Below are 19,746 nucleotides of genomic sequence, written 5' to 3'. Positions count from 1 at the left end.
CAGAGAGCCCGATGCGGGACTCGATCCCAGGACCCTGAGATCATGACCTGAGCCGAAGGCAGCGGCTTAACCCACTGAGCCACCCAGGCGCCCTAATTCACAATTTTAAAAGAACTCTGAATACCTACAAGCAAGCATCTACCCCTACCTAACATTCTATTGTTAGTGATCCAGCAAAAGTCACAAGTGATCCAGCTGCCGAATCTCAGGATAAATAAAGGTTCTACAGTAAACTTAATCATCTTGGAATGAGGCAGAAATAACTGTGATGAAAACTGTCAAAAATGTAATAATTTTAATACTCTAACACTAAGAAATTTTATTATTTATTTATTTATTTATAAAGATTTTATTTATTTATTTGAGAGAGAGAGAGAGCATGAAAGGAGAGAGGTCAGCAGGAGAAGCAGACTCCCCACTGAGCAGGGAGCCCTATGTGGGACTCGATCCTGGGACTCCAGGATCATGACCTGAGCTGAAGGCAGTCGTTCAACCAAATGAGCCACCCAGGCATCCCCCCGGCGCTTTTTTTTTTTTTTTTTTAAAGATTTTATTTATTTATTTGACAGAGAGAGAAAGAGATTACAGCAGGCAGAGGCAGGCAGAGAGAGAGGGGAAGGCAGGCTCCCCGCTGAGCAGAAAGCCCGATGCAGGGCTCGATCCCAGGACCCTGAGATTATGACCTGAGCCGAAGGCAGAGGCTTAACCAACTAAACCAACCAGGTGCCCCACTAAGATATTTTAAAAAGTGGATTACAAAACTATATGTATAGTATACTTCCAATTATGATTTAAAATATATATAATAGACAACATAACATACATAATATAAATGCACAGAAGAAAAACATAAAGCCCAGCCACTGAAGGACAAAGGGTAGTTGTTACCAATGATTTGAGTGATTTTATTTCCTTCCACACAGTTTTCTATAATTTATCAATTTCTCTTTAAAATCTGAAAAATTTACTATATCTACAGTAAGACGCCTTATCCAGATTTTTAAACTTACCTGTAATAATAAAAATAAGCAGCTTAGGCTTGTTGGCTCTTGGCTCATTGAAGAGGTTAGTCCAGGGCCCACATTTTAGGACCTGGGTTTCAACTCCACAGCATAAAATAAATTCTTCATGCACAGGAACTTCTTCCTTGATTTCCGAGTCCATTTCTAAATAAGAGGGGTAAAAACAATATAGTGAGTTGCTAAAAGGTAAAGCTTTGAGCCAAAGGCAATATTCAAGATTTTTTAAAAAGGCAAATTTCAGTACATACAAGCAAATACAGGAGGTATAAGACCAGTCAGCTATTCTGGATTATAGGATGACGCACACGCACAAAATTAAACGAACCACAAGAGTAAGGAGAAACAGGGAGACGTGTCTTCAGTGAACTGAAAGACTCAACGGGAGTGTGAGCCAAGGTCAGGTTAGCCAGTGGGGCTGCCTAACATCCTGCAGTGCTGAGGGTAGTGCTTGCACCGAAGAATTAACTAGCCCAAAAGGTCAATAGCACCAAGATTGAAAAAAATACCCTGCTCTAGTGCTAAGGTGCCTACAGGATACAGCTTTCTCCAGCATTTAGCTGGTCCTTCTCTAGCTCTCTCCTCGGGCAGCAACGGCAGTAACACAGTCAGAGCCCCAGGGAACACAGGTGTGTACCTCAGACCAGGGGGCTGCTCCCTGCCCGCTCTGCTCAGCCCACGGGCACACTAAAGAACTAGCTACCCGACCCTGGTCCCACATAGCAGCCTGGAACTGCCTTGCCCAATAGAGCTCTGAGTTGCTTAAGAGGGAAACTTCTGTAACATTCCATTCTAGCAATACCCAAGGCAGTGCCCCAACTTCCTCTGAACCTGCTTAGCAGTCTCAACTCATCTGAATCCCAGAGTGTTTACTGTGGCCCTTCCAACACAGGAACCACCCGCTCCTGACCTCACACCGGCACCAGCTACCTGATTCACTCTGTACAACCTCTCACCAGTCTTGGTTCACCTGCCAACACAGTGACTGCTGGCCAGCTCTGGTGCAGGCAACCACCAAATTTCTCTACCACATACCTGCAACCACACCTTCTTCAATGAGATCGAAAGCCACACTCTATGTTTGTCCCTTCCTGGGTACTCTCCCTCAGCCCTAGGGTATCTTTAGAGTTTTCTTTATACAGGAACTTTAGAGTTTCTCTTCTTCCACAGCTTAGTAATTCCTTATGTTAGATTAACTATTTAAGTTACTGTGTGGTTTCTGTCTCGAATGGATCTAGACTAACATATCTTTCATTGATTATGCATATTTTTCTCTTCAAATCTTTGCCATTTTAGAAGTAGCTCTAATTCTACTTCCTATTTGAAGACTTCCCTGAACATCTCAAATAAAGGAAAATTCCTCTTCCTCTAAGCTCATAGCACCTGTCATTATCATAAGTCAACAGTGGCAAAGGAAGCCGGGTAAACTTCACCTAGTCATTGTACACTTATTCATGTCTTTCAAAGCGTAACAGTCAACAATCAACTGCAAGCACCACCCACCTGACACCTACCTTAAGGCAAGCACAATGGTAGCCAGAATGTAGTGACACCAGAGATTCCACATTGAGAATGGCCTTTGGAAAGATTTTACTTTTTTTACATTCTGGCAGAATGGAGCAATATCCATAAGACATACACTTTGACTCAATAATTTTGGGGGAAACAAGTCGAAAAAGGAAATCTAAAATATTTTTTCAAAGAACAAATGCATGGAATGCTATTTACATTGAAGAGCTGAAAAAACTTCAATGGTCATTATTGGGAGAATGGTTATATAAATTATGATAATTCATTATGCAGACACTAAACATGCTATATATGACTCAACATGAAGGGGTATGATTAGATAAATTATAGTTCAATCTTTTGATCACTGTTATGTTCAATCAAAACTGCTCAGCTCTGCTAAATGGTGATAATTTCTCCATCTGTTTTCTTTTTTTCTTTTTTTTAAAGATTTTTATTTATTTATTTGACAGAGATCACAAGTAGGCAGAGAGGGAGGCAGAGAGAGAGAGGAGGAAACAGGCTCCCCGATGAGCAGAGAGCCCAATGCAGGGCTCGATCCCAGGACCCTGGAATCATGACCTGAGCCAAAGTCAGAGGCTTTAACCCACTGAGCCACCCAGGCGCCCCCTCCATCTGCTTTCTAATATTTCTAACACCTCACTTCTCTAGTCAGATATTATGTTGCCTCATTCAGTTTCTTCAGTTATGCCCTTATTACCATCTTTTTATTGCATTTAGGAATGAAGAAGAAATAAACATATTCCAACCTCCATATGTGACCAAAAGTCTAAAACCCTCTTAAATAAAACTACTTAGAAAATAAAAAAATTCTCACTCAAAAAATGGGTATTTAAAATAAATAAAAGTATCACCTCATATTTTCTTAAGGACTTTTAGTTTACTAATAAATGTCACTGTAGTCCAATCTCTTGAACTGTCACAAAATACATTTATAAAGGTCTTCTGACATTTATAAAATGTTGGAAACAATATTAGATTTAGCTGTTCTATACTGCCTTCTAGTAAAACACCATCAGAGAAGACAGTGGCTAAACTGAATACTTGCACCAGAAGAGAATCTCAAGTTATGAACTATATTCAACTCATAAACCCTTAATGTTAAGCAAATAATGTCTCTGGAGTTTGACAAGCCACAAAATTAATGAGAATTCAAACAGATATGAAACTCAAATGCAGTCTATAGAGTTTGGAAAACAAACAAAAAGTGACTAAACCTCTAAAACACCTCAGATAAAATACAACTGGGAAACACAGAGTAAACCTGTATATTATAAAACAACTTTTTATTTTACTTCACTCTTATGTTTCTGAATCAATCCTACACTGCCCAAAAAAGCAAAACAAAAAAAGGGCAAAGGAAACCTTAGAGTATGAGAATTCAAATTCTTCCTTACCCAATAATCCAAGGTAATTCAGTCTGCAAACAAGTTTCTGATGAAGAAGAGACAATGTGTTCTAATACCTAATATACTAGAGGCTGATGGCTCCACCTACAGTCCTGGCCTACAAGCAATCTCCAATGAAAACAGTGTTGATACACATCAAGACGTAGGCGGGATAAAAACCAAGTGTGGCTACAATGTATACAGCTAAAGCAAGCCTCACTTAAAATAGGTATTCATCTGTTTATACTGATGAGTATAATTTTATTTAGTAAAATTTTTTTTCTGATTAAATCTCACACAAACCAAGACAATATAAAAAACAGAAAAGCATTTGATGAGTATGAATTTTAGAGGTTCAAATTTATAATATTTATTTATTATAAAGTCAGCCAGTGAAAACAATGAGGCTATACTAATGACCACAAATACCTGAAATTGGAGTTATAAGTCTCATTTAGCTTCGGCACCCAAATCCAAATAATGTGTGCATTTCATTTTGGCTACTCAATTAAGAATTCCGCTTTAAAATAAAAATTTAAAATAAATAAATAAATAGAATAGAATAGAATAATAAAGTAAAATAAAATAAAATAAAAATGATGGCGGGCGCCTGGGTGGCTCCGTGGGTTAAGCCGCTGCCTTCAGCTCAGGTCATGATCTCAGGGTCCTGGGATCGAGTCCCGCATTGGGCTCTCTGCTCAGCAGGGAGCCTGCTTCCATCCCTCTCTCGCTCTCTCTCTTTCTCTCTCTGCCTGCCTCTCCATCTACTTGTGATTTCTATCAAATAAATAAATAAAATCTTTAAATAAAAATGATGGCCCTTGAAAAAAAAAAAAAAGAATTCCGCTTTAACTATTGGGTATTTACCCCAAAGATACAGATGTAGTGAAAAGAAGGGCCATTTGTACCCCAATGTTTATAGTAGCAATGGCCACAGTCGCCAAACTGTGGAAAGAACCAAGATGCCCTTCAACGGATGAATGGATAAGGAAGATGTGGTCCATATACACTATGGAGTATTGTGCCTCCATCAGAAAGGATGAATACTCAACTTTTGTAGCAAAATGGACGGGTCTGGAAGAGATTATGCTGAGTGAAATAAGTCAAGCAGGGAGAGTCAGTTATCATATGGTTTCACTTATTTGTGGAGCATAACAAATAGCATGGAGGACAAGGGGAGATGGAGAGGAGAAGGGAGTTGAGGGAAATTGGAAGGGGAGGTGAATCATGAGAGACTATGGACTCTGAAGAACAATCTGAGGGTTCTGAAGGGGCGGGGGGGTGGGAGGTTGGGGTACCAGGTGGTGGGTATTAAGGAGGGCACGGATTGCATGGCGCACTGGGTGTGGCGCAAAAACAATTTTATGCTGAAAAGAAATTAAAAAAAAAAAAGAAAAAAAAAGAATTCCACTTTATTCATCCACGTAAGAAAGGCTGTTTGTTTGTTTGTTTGTTTTTAAATATAAAATCACACTTTAGTTTAGCTGGTAGCCAAGACTCATTAAGCCACTCAAAGATTAATGAATATATATCTATTAAGTGAAACACACATATGCACATGCACACATATGTATGGGTCTCAACACCTAAATGATCTTTTTAAATGAGCATATAACGTATTATTTGTTTCAGTACAGGTCTGTGATTCTTCAGTCTTACACAATTCACAGCACTCACCGTAGCACATACCCTCCCCAGAGTCCATCACCCAGCCACCCCATCTGTCCCATCCCCCTCTCCTCTAGCACCCCTTAGTTGGTTTCCTGAGATTGAGTCTCTCATGATTTGTCTCCCTCTCTGGTTTCATCTTGTTTCATTTTTCCCTCCCTTCCCCTATGATCCTGTCTTGTTTTTCAAATTCCTCTTATCAGTGAGATCAAAGACAATTGTCTAAGAAAGTTGTTTTTTTTAATTTGTGTAATACAAATCAAAACCACAATGAGATACCATCTCACACCCATAAGAATGTCTAAAATTAACAAGTCAGAAAACAACCATTGTTGGCGAGGATGTGGAGAAAGGGGAACTCTCATACTGTTGGTGGGAATGCAAGCAGGTGCAGCCACTTTGGAAAACAGTATGAAGGTTCTTCAAGAAGTTAAAATGTGACCCTAAGACCCAACAACTACATTACTAGGTATTTACCCTAAAGATAATTTAATTTAACCCAAAGATACAAATGTAGTGATCCAAAGGAGCACCTGCACCCCAATGTTTACAGCAGCAATGTCCAGAACAGCCAAACTACAAAAAAAGCCCAGATGTCCATCAACAGAGGAATGAAAAAAGAAATGTGGTGTGGGTATACATATGAATATATACATACAACGGAATACTACCCAGCCATCAGAAAGGATGAAATCTTACCATTTTCATCAACGTGGATGAGTGGAGGGTATTATGCTGAGTAAAATAAGTGAATCAGACAATTATCATACGGTTTCATTCATAGCTGGAATATAAGAAACAGTGCAGAGGATCATAAGGGAAGGGAGGGAACACTGAATGGGAAGAAATCAGAGAGGGAGACAAACCATGAGAGACTCTTAACTGTAGGAAATAAACTGAGGGCTGCTGGAGGGGGGTAGGTGGAGGGAGGGGGTAACTGGGGACAGGCATTAAGGAGGGCATGTGATGTGATGCACACCGGGTCTTCTGTGTTACTGAGGAGTTACTGAACTCTACACCTGAAACTAATGATGTACTATACGTTGGCTAATTGAATTTAAATAAAAAAATAAAATGGGGAAGGATGTAGTTCTTTTAAAAAGATAGTGAAAGACAGGAAAAAAAGATGACTACACTCAAGTTTGAAAATATCAAAATAACCTAAGCAGGAAATGAGGGTGGCAATAAAGGAGTGAATGTGAGACTCAAGTCTCAGTAATGAGTCTGTATGAGAAGCCAGGGAAGGGATGTGACAAAGATGACTCGGATTCTGATGCTAAATATGAGAAGAATGGAAGCACGACTCACAATAAAGAGGAACTACCAGGGAAGGGAAGTTAGTTGCAGGAAAGGAAGTTGATTCAGTTACAAACATAGTAAGTTTCAAGAAAATAAGGGACAAGACCAGAAAACAGAGGGAGCCATAGAACTAAAGCTCCAGAATGTCACAGTAGAGAAAAGATTTGCCCAGCTCCTTCCTAAAGAGCTCCCTTACTATAGCTTCACTGACGCCTCCCCATTCTAACTCCCTGAACCCAAAGATTCTGCCTTGGGTCCTCTTCTTCCTTTGAGTACTAACTGTAAGTAAGGGCCTATTTAGCCAGAGCAGCTCCATCCTGCCCCTGCCCCTGCCCACTCCCCACCCCCCTTCAGGGAACTTACTTAAAAACAAGTCCGGGAAACCAGTCCCAGGTAACAAAGCCCAAATACAAGGGTGGGTCAGACCAGGTGGAGGTATTCAATCAGTGGGGATGCATAGTGTCTCCTAGCTACCAAGGAGTATAAGGCCCCGCCCTTTGGGTACCTTTTGGGTGCCCATTCTGACCAAGGTGATAGGCCAGTTCAGATATCTACTATAGGGTAAATTGTAATTCACTTAGTCACTTATGTGTGACCTAGCAGGACTGTGCAGCTTTCTCTGTGTTACAATCTCATTGGCCACCTGTGCATGGCCAGGCCCAACCACATGGCCTTTACCCTTAAAAGCTAGTCTGTAAGGCAGAGGGTTGTTGCCTCTTTGCAAGAGACAGCCCTGGCCGGTCAGTTTGATTATTGATGCTTGGGGCGAAATAAAGCTTTGCTTGACCTTTACTTTGTATCAGTCTCGCTCCTTTGACCATGGACCCAACACTGACTACTAAGCGTTTTTATCTGGGTGCCTCACAGATGCATCAAACTTTTATAAGTGCCAAAAATAAAAATCATCTTGTTTTAATAATCAACTCTACAGACCCTATATCCTGACTTCTCTGTCACCACACAGAGTACATTATTCACCCAGTCACATAACTCAAAAGATTCTTTGACAGACAGCTCCTGCTAGAATGCGGGGGTTGGGGGGCAGTGTGGGGAGGGATATCCCTAAGCAAGAAAAAAAGAAGCCAGCAAAAGAATGAAAAGGAACAATTTGAAATACATGAACTAAGAAGATATATAAAGTCCTGTAAGCCACGGGGGGATGCTTCATGTAAGTTAGGGGCTGGTAATGAATTTTTAAAAATATGTAAGTGTCAAAGAGCAAGAAAGATAAGGAAATAGCAAGAACTCACATTTTAAGAGAACTTTCTGTAAACCAGGCATTGTGCTGAACACTTTATAAATGTTGTACCACTTAATCCTGACAACAATCTTAAGAGATGCATACTATTGTTTCCTCCCTCTACCCCAACAAAACAAATGAGAAGAAAACTGACTGAAAGATACTATGGAAATTATGTAACAACTAGTAAACTGGATGGTGGTAGAGCCTGAATTTGAACCCAGAATGACTCCAGAGGTCATGTTCTTTGAGAAATTTTACATAAATCTCTATCTCTATCTATCTATCTATATACAATTTCGTTTGAATGGATAAATGAGATATAATATATGCTGGGATTTTTATAATTAGTCGATTATTTTTTAATCTTTTACATGCCTCATCTCTACTTCTTTTCACTTCCATGCATATCACTTGGAAACTCATGTCATTAACTCACGTTCTTCTATAATTACAAATATACACAAGCATCTATATACATTTTGATAAATATGAGTTGTCAGTGTTTGATAAATAGGAGCATATTATATACACTTCAATGCATTTTGCTCTCATACTTAATAACACATGAAAACCCTGCCAAGTCAAATAGTATAACTCTAATTCATTATTTTTAATGGTTGTATAATATGGATACACTCTAATTCATGTGACCATTTCCCCGCTGACAGGTTCTCAATTAGTTCCCAGTGTACTGGGACAATGTCACAGTAAGTTAGGGGCTGGTAATGAATTTTACTCTTAAATCTCCCTGTTTTTACATATATCCATATATACCAGTTCTTTTGTTTCTAATGGCCAGATTCCCAAATGTGGAATTACTTGGTAGAATTTTAATTGGTATTGCCACATTGCTTTCCAAAAAGACTGTAAGAATCACATTTCCTCTAGCAATCTAGGAAGGCATCTTTTCCCTCTGTAATCCTAGCATTAATAAGTGGTACCACTATTTTTAAGTCTTCGGAGAATAAAATAACTCACTCTTCAGTTTGCATTTCCTTGGCAGCTAGTGCATTTAAACATCTTTTCATGTTTGCTGGGCTTTTGAACTTTTTCTTTTGTGAACTGTCTATGCCCATGTTTCAAATGGGTTATTTATCTTTTTCTTATTGGCTTGTAAGAGCAGTTTGTATACCACTGACCCTCAACCCTTTTCTTGGCTCCTGTATTTTACATACAATGTCCTAGATGTTTATTTTCATTTTTATTATTCTAGTGTTCACATTTAAGCTTTTAATCCACCTACATAAGTATCTATTGTTTTCTTTCAGAAAGAGAGCTACATGTACTAATACCATTTAATAAGGAAACCATCTTTTCTTCCCCATTGAATTAAAATACATTATTTTTCATCTAATAAATTTTCATACTTATGGGAGCTTCTTGACTACAGAAATAAAAGCACCTTATAGTCAAACTTCAGAAAACCAAAACAAGGAAAAAAATCTTAAAAGCAGATAGAGAAATGACACAGTATCTACAGGGGAACAATAATTTGAATGTCAGATTTCTCATTAGAAATCAGGAAGGCCAGGAAAATGTGGCACAACATTTTTTCAAGTACTTAAGAAAAATAACTGTCAACTCAAATTCCATATCAGTAAAAATGACCCCTCAGAAATGAAGAGGAAATAAAGATAATCCCAAAGGGAGAAAAACTAAAGGAATCGGTCCCTAACAAACCTATTCTTAGGAATTCTCCAAACAGAAAGAAATAAGTGAATAAAGTTTAACTTCAAAAATGGAAGAACAATGGAATGATTAAAAGCAGTGGTTAATATAAGGGACTATCCTTATGAATTTCTTAAATTATATTTGATGAATGAAGTAAAAGTTATAGCATCATTTGATGTAGTGTTCAATGTATATAGAGGAAATATGACAATTACATATAAAAAGTAGAGAGGGTAAAAGGATCTAAATGTAAGATTTCTCAATTTCACTTGAGGTGGTAAAATATCAATGCTAGTAGGCCATGTGACATTATTTACATATACTGCTATATCAAGGGCAATCACTAAAAAAAACAGTATACTAAGCAATAAACTCAAAAGCACTATAAATAAGTCAAATGGAATATTTTTTAGAGGCAAAGAGAAAGAGAGAGCACGAGTGTAAGTGGGGCAGGGAGGGGCAGAGGGAGAGGGGGAGAGAGGATCCCAAACAAGCTCCAGGATCATCATGCAGCCCAACAGAGGAATGGGCAGTGGGGGGTGCCGATCTCACAACCCAGCAATCATGACCTAAGTTGAAATCAAGAGTCAGACATTTAACTGAATGAGTCACCCAGGTGCCCCCAAATGGAATTCTAAAATATATTCAAGTAGGCTACAAGAAGGCAAGAAAAGAGAAACAGAAAGGAAATAAGAGGAAAAAACCAGAAAACAAAAAATAAAATGGCTGAATTAAGCCCTAACAGTAATCTATAATTGCTTTAAATATAAATGGTCTAATTATACAAGTTGAAAGGCAGAGATTGGTATTAAAGATTTTAAAAAGAAATATAACCAAGTTACATATTGTCTATAGGAAACTCATTTCAAACATGATGGGGTAGCCTGAAGATAAAAGAATGAAAAAAGATATATTGTGCTAACATTTCTTTAAAGCAACACTGGCTATCTTACTGTCAGAAAAAGTGGACTTTACAGCAAAGAAAATAAGTGGATAAGGAGAGACAGGTCATAATGATAAAAGGATCACTCCACCAAAAGACAACTTGTATATGCAACGAACAATAGATATTCAAAATACATAAAGCAAAGACTAATATAACTGAAAAGAAAAAGAGAAAAATGCATAGTTATAGCTGGGAATCTCTCAGCAATGAAAAGAACTACTAGATAGACAATCAACAATGTGTGGAAGAATGGAACAACAGTATCAACCAACAGGATGTTATTGACATGTAACTGGCATCCAACAACAGCAGAACAGGCCTTCTTTCCAAGTGCCCATGGAACACTCACCAAGATACCCCATATTCTGGGTTATACAACATATGTAAATGTAAAATAATTAAAATCATATAGCTTATGTCTTTAAGATAAAAGAAAGACAAGACATATCTCCAAATACTCAGAAACTAAAGAACATACTTCTACATAATCTACAGGTCAAAGAGGAAGTTTCAAAGGAAATTTTAAGAATAAATAAAACTCAGTGAAAATGAAAATACAACATATAAAAACACGTGAGTCGCAACAAAAGTCATGTTGAGAGTGAAATCTATAGCACTATATGCTAACATCAGAAATGAGAAAGGTCTCAATGAATAATGAAGAAACTAGAGAAAAAAGTAAAATAAGCCTAAAGCAAGCAGAGAAGAAAGTGAAAAATATCAGAGCAAAAATCATAAAATTGGAAGTAGAGAAAAATGAATTAAAGACCAATAAAAAAATATAACTTCACTGAGAAAGACAGAGAGAAGGCACAAATTACTAATATCAGACATGAAATACAGGTTTACCACTAAAGACTCTAAAGAATACTAGTATGCTGATTAAGACAAAACCAAAGACAGCACACAGAAAACTATATACCAGTATCTCTCATATCTATATATTAACAAAATATTAGCAAAAAGAATCCAGCAATGTATAAAAAGTATTATATACCATGATCAAGTGGGACCTATTCCAGGTATGGTTAACATTCAAAAATTAATCAATATAATCCACCATATCAAAATGCTAAAGAAGAAAAAGCATATGATCATATAAATTAACTAAATACATACCATATGACCCAGCAATTACATTCTTGGGCATTTATCCCAGAGAAATAAAAACATATTCACACAAAAACTTTAAAGGTTCATAGCAGTTGTAATTGTAATAGCCTGGAACTGGACACAACCCAAATGTCCTTCAACAAGTGAAACGGTTAAAAATGGTACGATCATACCACAGAATACTACTCAGCAACAAAAAGAAACAAATTATTGACACACTAAACAACTTGAACGGATCCCAAAGGAATTATGCAATGTAAGGAAATTTCAAAAAAATTTATATACTATATGATTAGGTTTACACTACATACACTCTTGAAATAGGCAAAATTGTAGAGTTGGAGAACAGACTAGTATTGCCAGCAGTTAGGGATTGGGGTGGGATGAGATGGTTGGTTATATGGAGCTATATACGTGTATACACACACAAATGAGTGCTTGTGAAGTGGGGGAAATCTCAGTAAATTCTGTGGATATATTAATGCCAACTTTCTGAGTTTAAAATTGTACTATAGTTATACAAGATGCTACCATTGGGGAAGGTTATTTGAATAGCAAATGGGGATCTCCTTGTACATTTTTTTTGCAACTTCCTGTTAATATATAATTATTTCAAAATAAGAAAATTAAAACTACACATGTATTTATTTAATTGCAATTGCTCTAAGGGGAATTAAAGAGAAAAACTTGGGGGAATCTTACCACACAACCCATGTAAGCTTCAAAATATACCGCTGAGAATCAACACATAATACAGATGCATGAACAGAATCGTTTTTAGTCTGCTATAACTATTAGATTTGTATCTATTCCATCTTTCTCCAAATAACATATTTGGAGAAGTAATCGTTTTCTATGTTGACTTGATGATCATCTCACCAATAGCAACAAAACCACTTTTTTTTTTTTTTTTTTGGTAGTTCTTTTCATTTGTGAAGTACATTCTCATCCTTCTCAATTGACCTTAACAATGCCTGCAAAACAGGCAGGACAACGGCTGTAATATTATTTGTCCAAGATTATAGGGCTTTTAAATGGCAAAATCAATTCTCTAGCCTTCTGACTCCTATTCCAGTATTTTCCAGTCACATATCACTCTGAAATTGCAGAATCCAAAGAAAAAAATAGCATAATATCGTAAGGGAAAGTCAGAGAAGGAAGAGGCACGATGCACATTATACCAAAATTTGAGCAACAGTTTCTTGCTCTTGCTTGATAAGTGGCCATGAGGCCAGCAATTTTATAATTTTTTTTAAATTTTATATTTCATTAGATTTTGCTATTTTAATGACTGCATACTAACCTCCAGTGAGATTCTTCTCAACCTGTGTAACTGGATAAACTTCTATGATGAATATAAAGTCCATCACCCTCACTGAGGAAATATCAAAACTGAAGCATGTATGACACTCATGATAAACTTGCAGAATTATCTTTTCCCTTTTCTTGAAAAAGGCAAAAAATTTTTTTTTCATAACTCTTTTGGGAATTTTAAGCCATCAACTATGACTTCAAACTGTATTGTAATCACACACAAAATAATTTTTTTAATGTCTCAGAAAGCAGCTGTCAGCTTCTGGACATCAGTGAAAAACAAGAATTCTACAAATTTGTACGAACTGTTCTATTTATATATTAAATATACTCATTAAAAGTAATATGCTAATTTTCCTTTGAAGTACACTTAAAGTCGATTTCAGAATTAACAATATTCTAAATATTATGTTCTAAACATAATAGTACTATAAACGAGAAAATGCTGAAAAGGATGGGCTTTTTAGGAAAGAAAAAGAAAAGCACCTATTACAAAGGTCTAAGTTATTAAAATAAACGCCAACTTTAGAGGCGCACCTACAGTGTTGCTTTGATTGCCCCCCCCATATATGTACCTATGCTGGGAAGAGGGCCATAGGTCTTTAAGCCTTCTTTACCTTTAGGTGGAAAAATGGAGGGGAAAAAAGTCCAAAAGAGACATTCTTATTTATAGTTTTAGAAAGAAGTTTAAAAACAAACTTTCATGAAAAAAGATTCCAGAGATTTTCCTAACTTTTCTGGGCTTCTTTTTTCTTTTTGTTACACCTGTCACTTTCTCCACAGGGATCTGTTCTTAGAATGAAAGTGGCTAAGAACTACCGGTCCAATGTTAGACAATGAACTGTTCCAGGGTCGGCAGACTAGACACAAGGCAGGTGTCCCTTACTACTCCTGAGGGAAAAAATGAATTTGTGAATCAAAGAATACATGTCTCATCCTACCTTGTGTGGAAAAATAAAAAAACTCAAGAGTGAAAGTTTATACAATTAAGGTCCCAGGGTGAAGGGTGATTGTAAAGCATTGTGAGTACCGATGCCTGTGCAAAGATCTAGAGAGTTGTGGGTATGGATGTGTCATTCCGAAACAGTCGGGATTTCACAAGTGCTTATTGTGTGTAAAACACTGTTTCAGTGCTATATGAATTACCTCAGTGAATAAAACAATATTAACAAATGGATATTGATGTATCCCATTTTATAGAGGTGAGAAAAACTGAGGCACAGACGCCTTCTGTAAAATACAATGCAGGGCAAGTGGCAGAGGCAACTGGAAGCCTGTGATTTCCCCAACATGCTGCACTCTAAATTCAGGGGAACAAGCTCGGTTCTGACCTTGGTGCCACAGAAAAATACTTTAAAAAATATATTTTAGAGAGGGCGGAGAACCCGTGAGCAGAGGGAGGGGCAGAGGGAGCAAGAGAATCTCAAGCGGATTCCGCGCTGAGCTCAGAGCTGCACTCCCCGCTGGATCCTACCACCCTGAGATCATGACCTGAGCTGAAATCAAGAGTGGGTGCTCAACCGACTGAGCGACCAAGGCGCTCCAACGCTGCAGAAAGATACTAGAGCATCCAAGGCGGAACAGCAACCATGGGGTCAGAGGCGGCGTGTCAAGTCCAGAGACTGGCCCACGAGTCAATTCTCAAGGGTACCTGGTGTAACGAATTTGGGAGAGGCGTGGGGGAGGAGGCTGATCCTACGAAAATCCTGAGATTCAACCAAAAGAGTCTTTCATGACCCCGCGGATGGGCAAGTGGGGAAACCGATGCACGGAGCGAAGACAGTGACTTGTCCAGGGCTGGTCGGAGGCTAAGCTGGTACCAGAACTCTGTTCTTTGGAGCCCCCGGCCAGACTCTGGCCCCTCCTCGTCACTCCTCCTGGCCAGTTGCCCCGTATCCCAGCCCCTACCTCTCCGAAGGGCTGCTGTGAGACGCCCGGCCGGCAGGCTGCACTTAGCCGTATCAATGGCCCGTACGGCGCCCAGAGGAGCGACTGCTGGGACAGCACCGAAGTGGTGGTGAACCCCGAGCGGTCGCAGCACGGCGGTTCACGCCCCTGCGGACCGTCCGGCCCAGGGCAGCACGGGCTCTGCGAGGAGCCACACACAGCAAGGGCTCTGGCTCCCACGCGCCCGCTTGCCAGTCAGCCCTCGCGCAAAGTCGTACCCCAGCACTGCGGGCCGTGCCTCACCGGTGCACCTGGGAAGCCGCGGGCTCTCCCGCAACGCTCCTGCTCTGACGTCACCGGGAGCGGAAATCCCGCCTACCCTGACGTCACAGCTCCGCGCCGCGCCGTGCTGCGCAGAGGGGAGGCGGTCGGTTTAGACGCGGGACGGGTTCAGGGTGGGGAGGTCCTTGAACTTAACGTGGGGCGTGTGTTCCAGGCTCAGCGAGACGGTCGAAAGGGTGTGGCTGTGCTGAGACTTTCTCTTCCCTTTCATCCGAATGTCTTCTCCCTTTTACTTCAGTCTCTCCGATACACTGCTGCCCTTACGCCTTTCTCCAAGCTCGGTCTTTCCCCCTCCGTTAACGGCTGTATCGCTCCCTGCCCCTTACCCACAGACGCCGGACAGTGCATCCTCACGGACCTTCACTAGCAGCAACCCGGCCAGCCGCTGCTACTCCGCGTTTTAGCAAAAGGTGGAAAATGGCGATGCCAGAGGTATTTCGAACTTAACGCACCCAACCTCCGTGAAGACAAAGGTCATACGGGGCGTGTGAACTGTGGGCATTCTCGGCACCTGCCACGTAGTAGGTGGTCGCTGTTTTTCTGTCCAGAAGTGCAGTCGTGAATGTGACGTCGTTTTGGAGTGAGGCGTAGAAGCAGAGGAGTAGAAGCTTAGCCACAGATAAGAAAGAAGCCTTGATCCTTTTGTATTCCAAACCTTAGTGATAAGCACCACCCTCCTACCAGTCCTGGGCATGGACTGGTACCTCTTCTTCATGACCTTTCCATTTTTCAGTTCAGTTTTACTTCCTTAATACAACAGTTAACACGATGAGTTTAGAAAAAGCCTCTCACTGCCTAAGAGGGTGTTTTTTTGTTTTTGTTTTTTTTTTTTTTTTTGTGAATTAACTCATTTTTAATCCTCATAGCAGCCCAATGAGGTCAGTATTAACATGTGACCACAGAGTCTGGAAAAACAAATACACAAAATAAATGAATGTAAATGAATGATTACATTACAATGGCATTACGCATTCAAGGTATTCTCTCTCATTAGTAATGTACGACTCAATGTGTGCATTTCAATCAACATGTTTCACTAATGCAGCCTTTCAATCCATGCTGGTGCCTTTGTGGTGCACTGCTCAAGTGATTTATGTCTCTGATTTCCTTCAATAAGCCTATGCCAGAAAACATAAGCAAGGGAGTTCAATCATTTTTTTTTAAAAAACTATCTTTCTAGAGTGATGACCACTCTATTATTGCCGTTTTTATTTGAAGGATAAAATAAGGCACAGAGAAATTAACTTGCCCAAAGTCACTTGGCAAAGCTGGATTCTACAACTCTGTATTGTACATCATGCTTGGATGAATTCCCACCACTTCTGCTATTGTTGAAGCTCTTCCTCTTCTACTCCTGGGTTACTTGCAGCAGCCTCATTGTTTTCCACATCTTCTCTCCTTGCTGTTTCTGGAATGCCCAATCTCTCTTCCATACAGCGTTCATATTTTTGTGCACACTGTTCTCTTTATTGGGGTTCCTTTCCTTATCCCTCCATTTACTCTGACTAACTCTAACACACGATGCAAGGTTCACTTTGGCATGACATTCCCTGGTGCCCCCAGGTGGGGTGAGGTCCCTCTTTTATAGTCCTGTTTCACCACCTGTGTTCTTCTGTTACGGTGCTTATTTGTCTCCAACATCAGACTGTGAGATTCCAGAGAACAAGTACCCCTTCCTTCTTTTATCTTTGTATTCCTCAGGTCTAGAAAAGAGTGTGAGATATGGTGAGCATTCAATAAGTCTATGTTTAAATGATTCCACTCAAGTAGTAGAGTGTAGCACCCTGTGAGGCCCATAGGATCTGTTTGGCATGTGTTCCAGGTAAACTGGTATTACAGAGTTTTCATATGAGTATCTTTTCTTCCACACTGTTTTTCAGGTCTAATTAAGACAGAGATTGCCCTGAAAATTATGCTGTATACAATCCTTGAGTAAAGAGTGTTAATGTTCTTATGCATGTATTAATTTATTTGAAGAGCTGCATATTTTGAAATCAAATCATCTTTTTCCTAGAATTATCCTCAAAACCTTAATTATCCCCTGAAACCTTAATGTGCATAAGATTCATCCAGAGAGTTTGTTAAAACAGATTCAGGGTGGGGATTTAGTAGTTCTTGAGTGGGACCTAGAATTTGCATTTCAAACTCAGAGATAATGCTGCTACTATTGCTATTCTTCAGGTCACACTTCTCCTGGCTGGGCACCATATGATGGGCATAGAGACAATGTTTCCTGGGAGGGTGATGGTCTTGACTTATAGTCATTTTTACCTAAGACTATGTATAAGTGTCATCACTTCTAGCATTCACAACAGAAGTTCCATGAAATATTTTTTTGAATATATAGCTGCTATGTGCTAGGTATTGTTTCAGATGCTAGAGACAAAACGGAAGGATCTTTGCCTTCTCGAAGGACAACAAACAAAAAATGAGAAAGTAGGAAATAAAGTAATAAAAGAAAATTAAATGGTGGGGCGCCTGGATGGGTCAGTTGGCTAAGCCTCCAACTCTTGATTTCAGTTCAGATCCTGATCTTGGGGTTGTGAGTTCAAGCCCTTTGTTGGGCTCTGCACTTAGTGGGGAGTCTGCTTGAGATTCTCTCTCTCCCTCTTCCTCTACCCTCCCCCTGCCCCCTCTCATGCACACACACTCTCTCTAAAATAAATAAATCAATGTTTGAGTATATATAAATAAATCTTTAAATAAATAAGTCTTTAAAAATTAAAAAAAATGGTAATGTGAAAGAGAGTGGCTCAGTTAGGTTAGGCAGTCAGGGAGGAGCTGGCGTCACATTTCACAGATGAAAGAATGTCCACAAAAAGATGCTGTGCAAGGTTTTCCGATTACTTAACCTCATGAGTGGGTGGCAATTAACCTCATGAGTGGGTGGCAAGGAATAACTTATGGAAAGAAAGCTTAGCTTAGGTTGAATAGGCTAAGTATAGAGCTCCAAGGAACGTAAATTACCAGAAGGAGAGACTTTTGTCAATTAGCACTTACTGAACATTTACTATGTGCTGGGTTTTGTGCCAAATGTTATATAATTTCAAGACAGAGTTCAGGATGATGATCTCAGATAAATGGTCTCCTCTTAGCCCTATCCATTTTAATTTATGTTTGAGTATCAGAGAGAGAAAGATTATAGGGGGAAGCATAAAGAAGTAATTTCCCCCACATAATCTGTGAGAGATTTGGGGATCCCAAGGCCATACTCCTCAGGAACTACTGAGGCAGTGTATAGTACCAAGGAAATATGTCTCTTGTTGAGCTCAGAGAGACCTCTGCACCGTGTCCCATGGATATGAAGTGATTTCAGAGGACTGTCAACCACATGCAGCCCTTACAAGGAGGGAGCTGTAGTGGAGGTAGTGTCAGAGCCTCTTGTAACTTAATGGGCAGGGTCAGTGATGAGAAGGAGAGGAAAAATGATTGCTTTTTTGATATGACCCAGATCAGGTATGTAGGGACCCTTGAAGATAACTCCTAGAAACTGCCACAGTTGTTGAGGACCCTTTCGTGGAGGTATGAGAGTAGAGACATTTTGTGGGGAGGACCCACAATAGTAATGAGAATGAAACAGAGAAAAGTATGGCACTTAGATATTTATGACAGGAAAGAACTCTTCTGGTGGATGTTAGAAAACTGTTAGAAGGACCCGTACTTACTAGTAAAATATGTTCTCCTCTTCTTCATTTTTCCATTGCACAGGAAGTTGAAACTCTTGGTTGACACCCCCCCACACACACTTTGAACTAAAATATGGAGATTGAAGATTATATAAAAAGAAACAAGAGGAAGAAAAAGAGAAAAGAAATAGAAGAAAATAAACATTTTTTCTAACTGTAGAAGACAACTAAAATTTATTCCAATATATGTTCTAGAAATAGAATCACTAGTCATAAATATCAGTTAACTTTTGAATTGTGGTTTCCCACTGACTCTAATAGTGAATTTTTGACTTTGTAAATTTTTTAGTATATGTAATTCTGAAAGTTTGTGAACATATGATTGTTTCATGCAGCCTCCCTAAGTTCTGGTGCATCCTGAGACCCACATTAATAACTTTTTCAAACACCTTAGATCAAGAAAACTGATCCATATAATGATTTATTTTAAGCACAAGTTAAAAACAAATAGCTAAACCATTGACAAAGCCATATTTAACTCTTATATTATAGCTATCCTATCTCAGTTGACATTTCATTATGCAGAGATGTAAAGAGATAGATGGTCCTAAGAGCCAGAATACTTGAGCTGTGAGACTTGGAAATTCTTGCTAAAGGACTGTTCACTGATAACATGGCCTTCAAAGACGCACTGGGCTTA

The 19,746-nt window shown here is 39.2% G+C and overlaps 1 protein-coding gene across 4 annotated transcripts in view; it reads right to left on the bottom strand.

Annotated features, from left to right (window-relative positions):
• The window catches only part of LDAH (lipid droplet associated hydrolase), a 108,705-nt gene extending 93,235 nt beyond the window's left edge, over window positions 1-15,470 (bottom strand). The window contains exons 1-2 of one of the 4 annotated variants that reach the window (XM_059132547.1): window positions 15,382-15,470; window positions 1,011-1,166 (exon numbers count right to left, since the gene is read on the bottom strand). In XM_059132547.1, coding sequence (XP_058988530.1) covers window positions 1,011-1,164 — 154 coding nt within the window. In that variant the 5' untranslated portion in view covers window positions 1,165-1,166; window positions 15,382-15,470. Of the gene's footprint in view, window positions 1-1,010; window positions 1,167-1,656; window positions 1,676-15,099 lie in introns of those variants that run through there. The other 3 variants (XM_059132546.1, XM_059132548.1, XM_059132549.1) reach the window with 3 other exon arrangements.
• Between the last annotated feature and the right edge of the window lie 4,276 nt (window positions 15,471-19,746).

This window comes from Mustela lutreola, chromosome 9, assembly GCF_030435805.1.
Source record: "Mustela lutreola isolate mMusLut2 chromosome 9, mMusLut2.pri, whole genome shotgun sequence".
Taxonomy (NCBI): Eukaryota; Metazoa; Chordata; class Mammalia; order Carnivora; family Mustelidae; genus Mustela; species Mustela lutreola.
The sequence above is the reverse complement of the archived record's forward strand: the minus strand, read 5'-3'. Positions and strand labels throughout refer to the sequence as shown.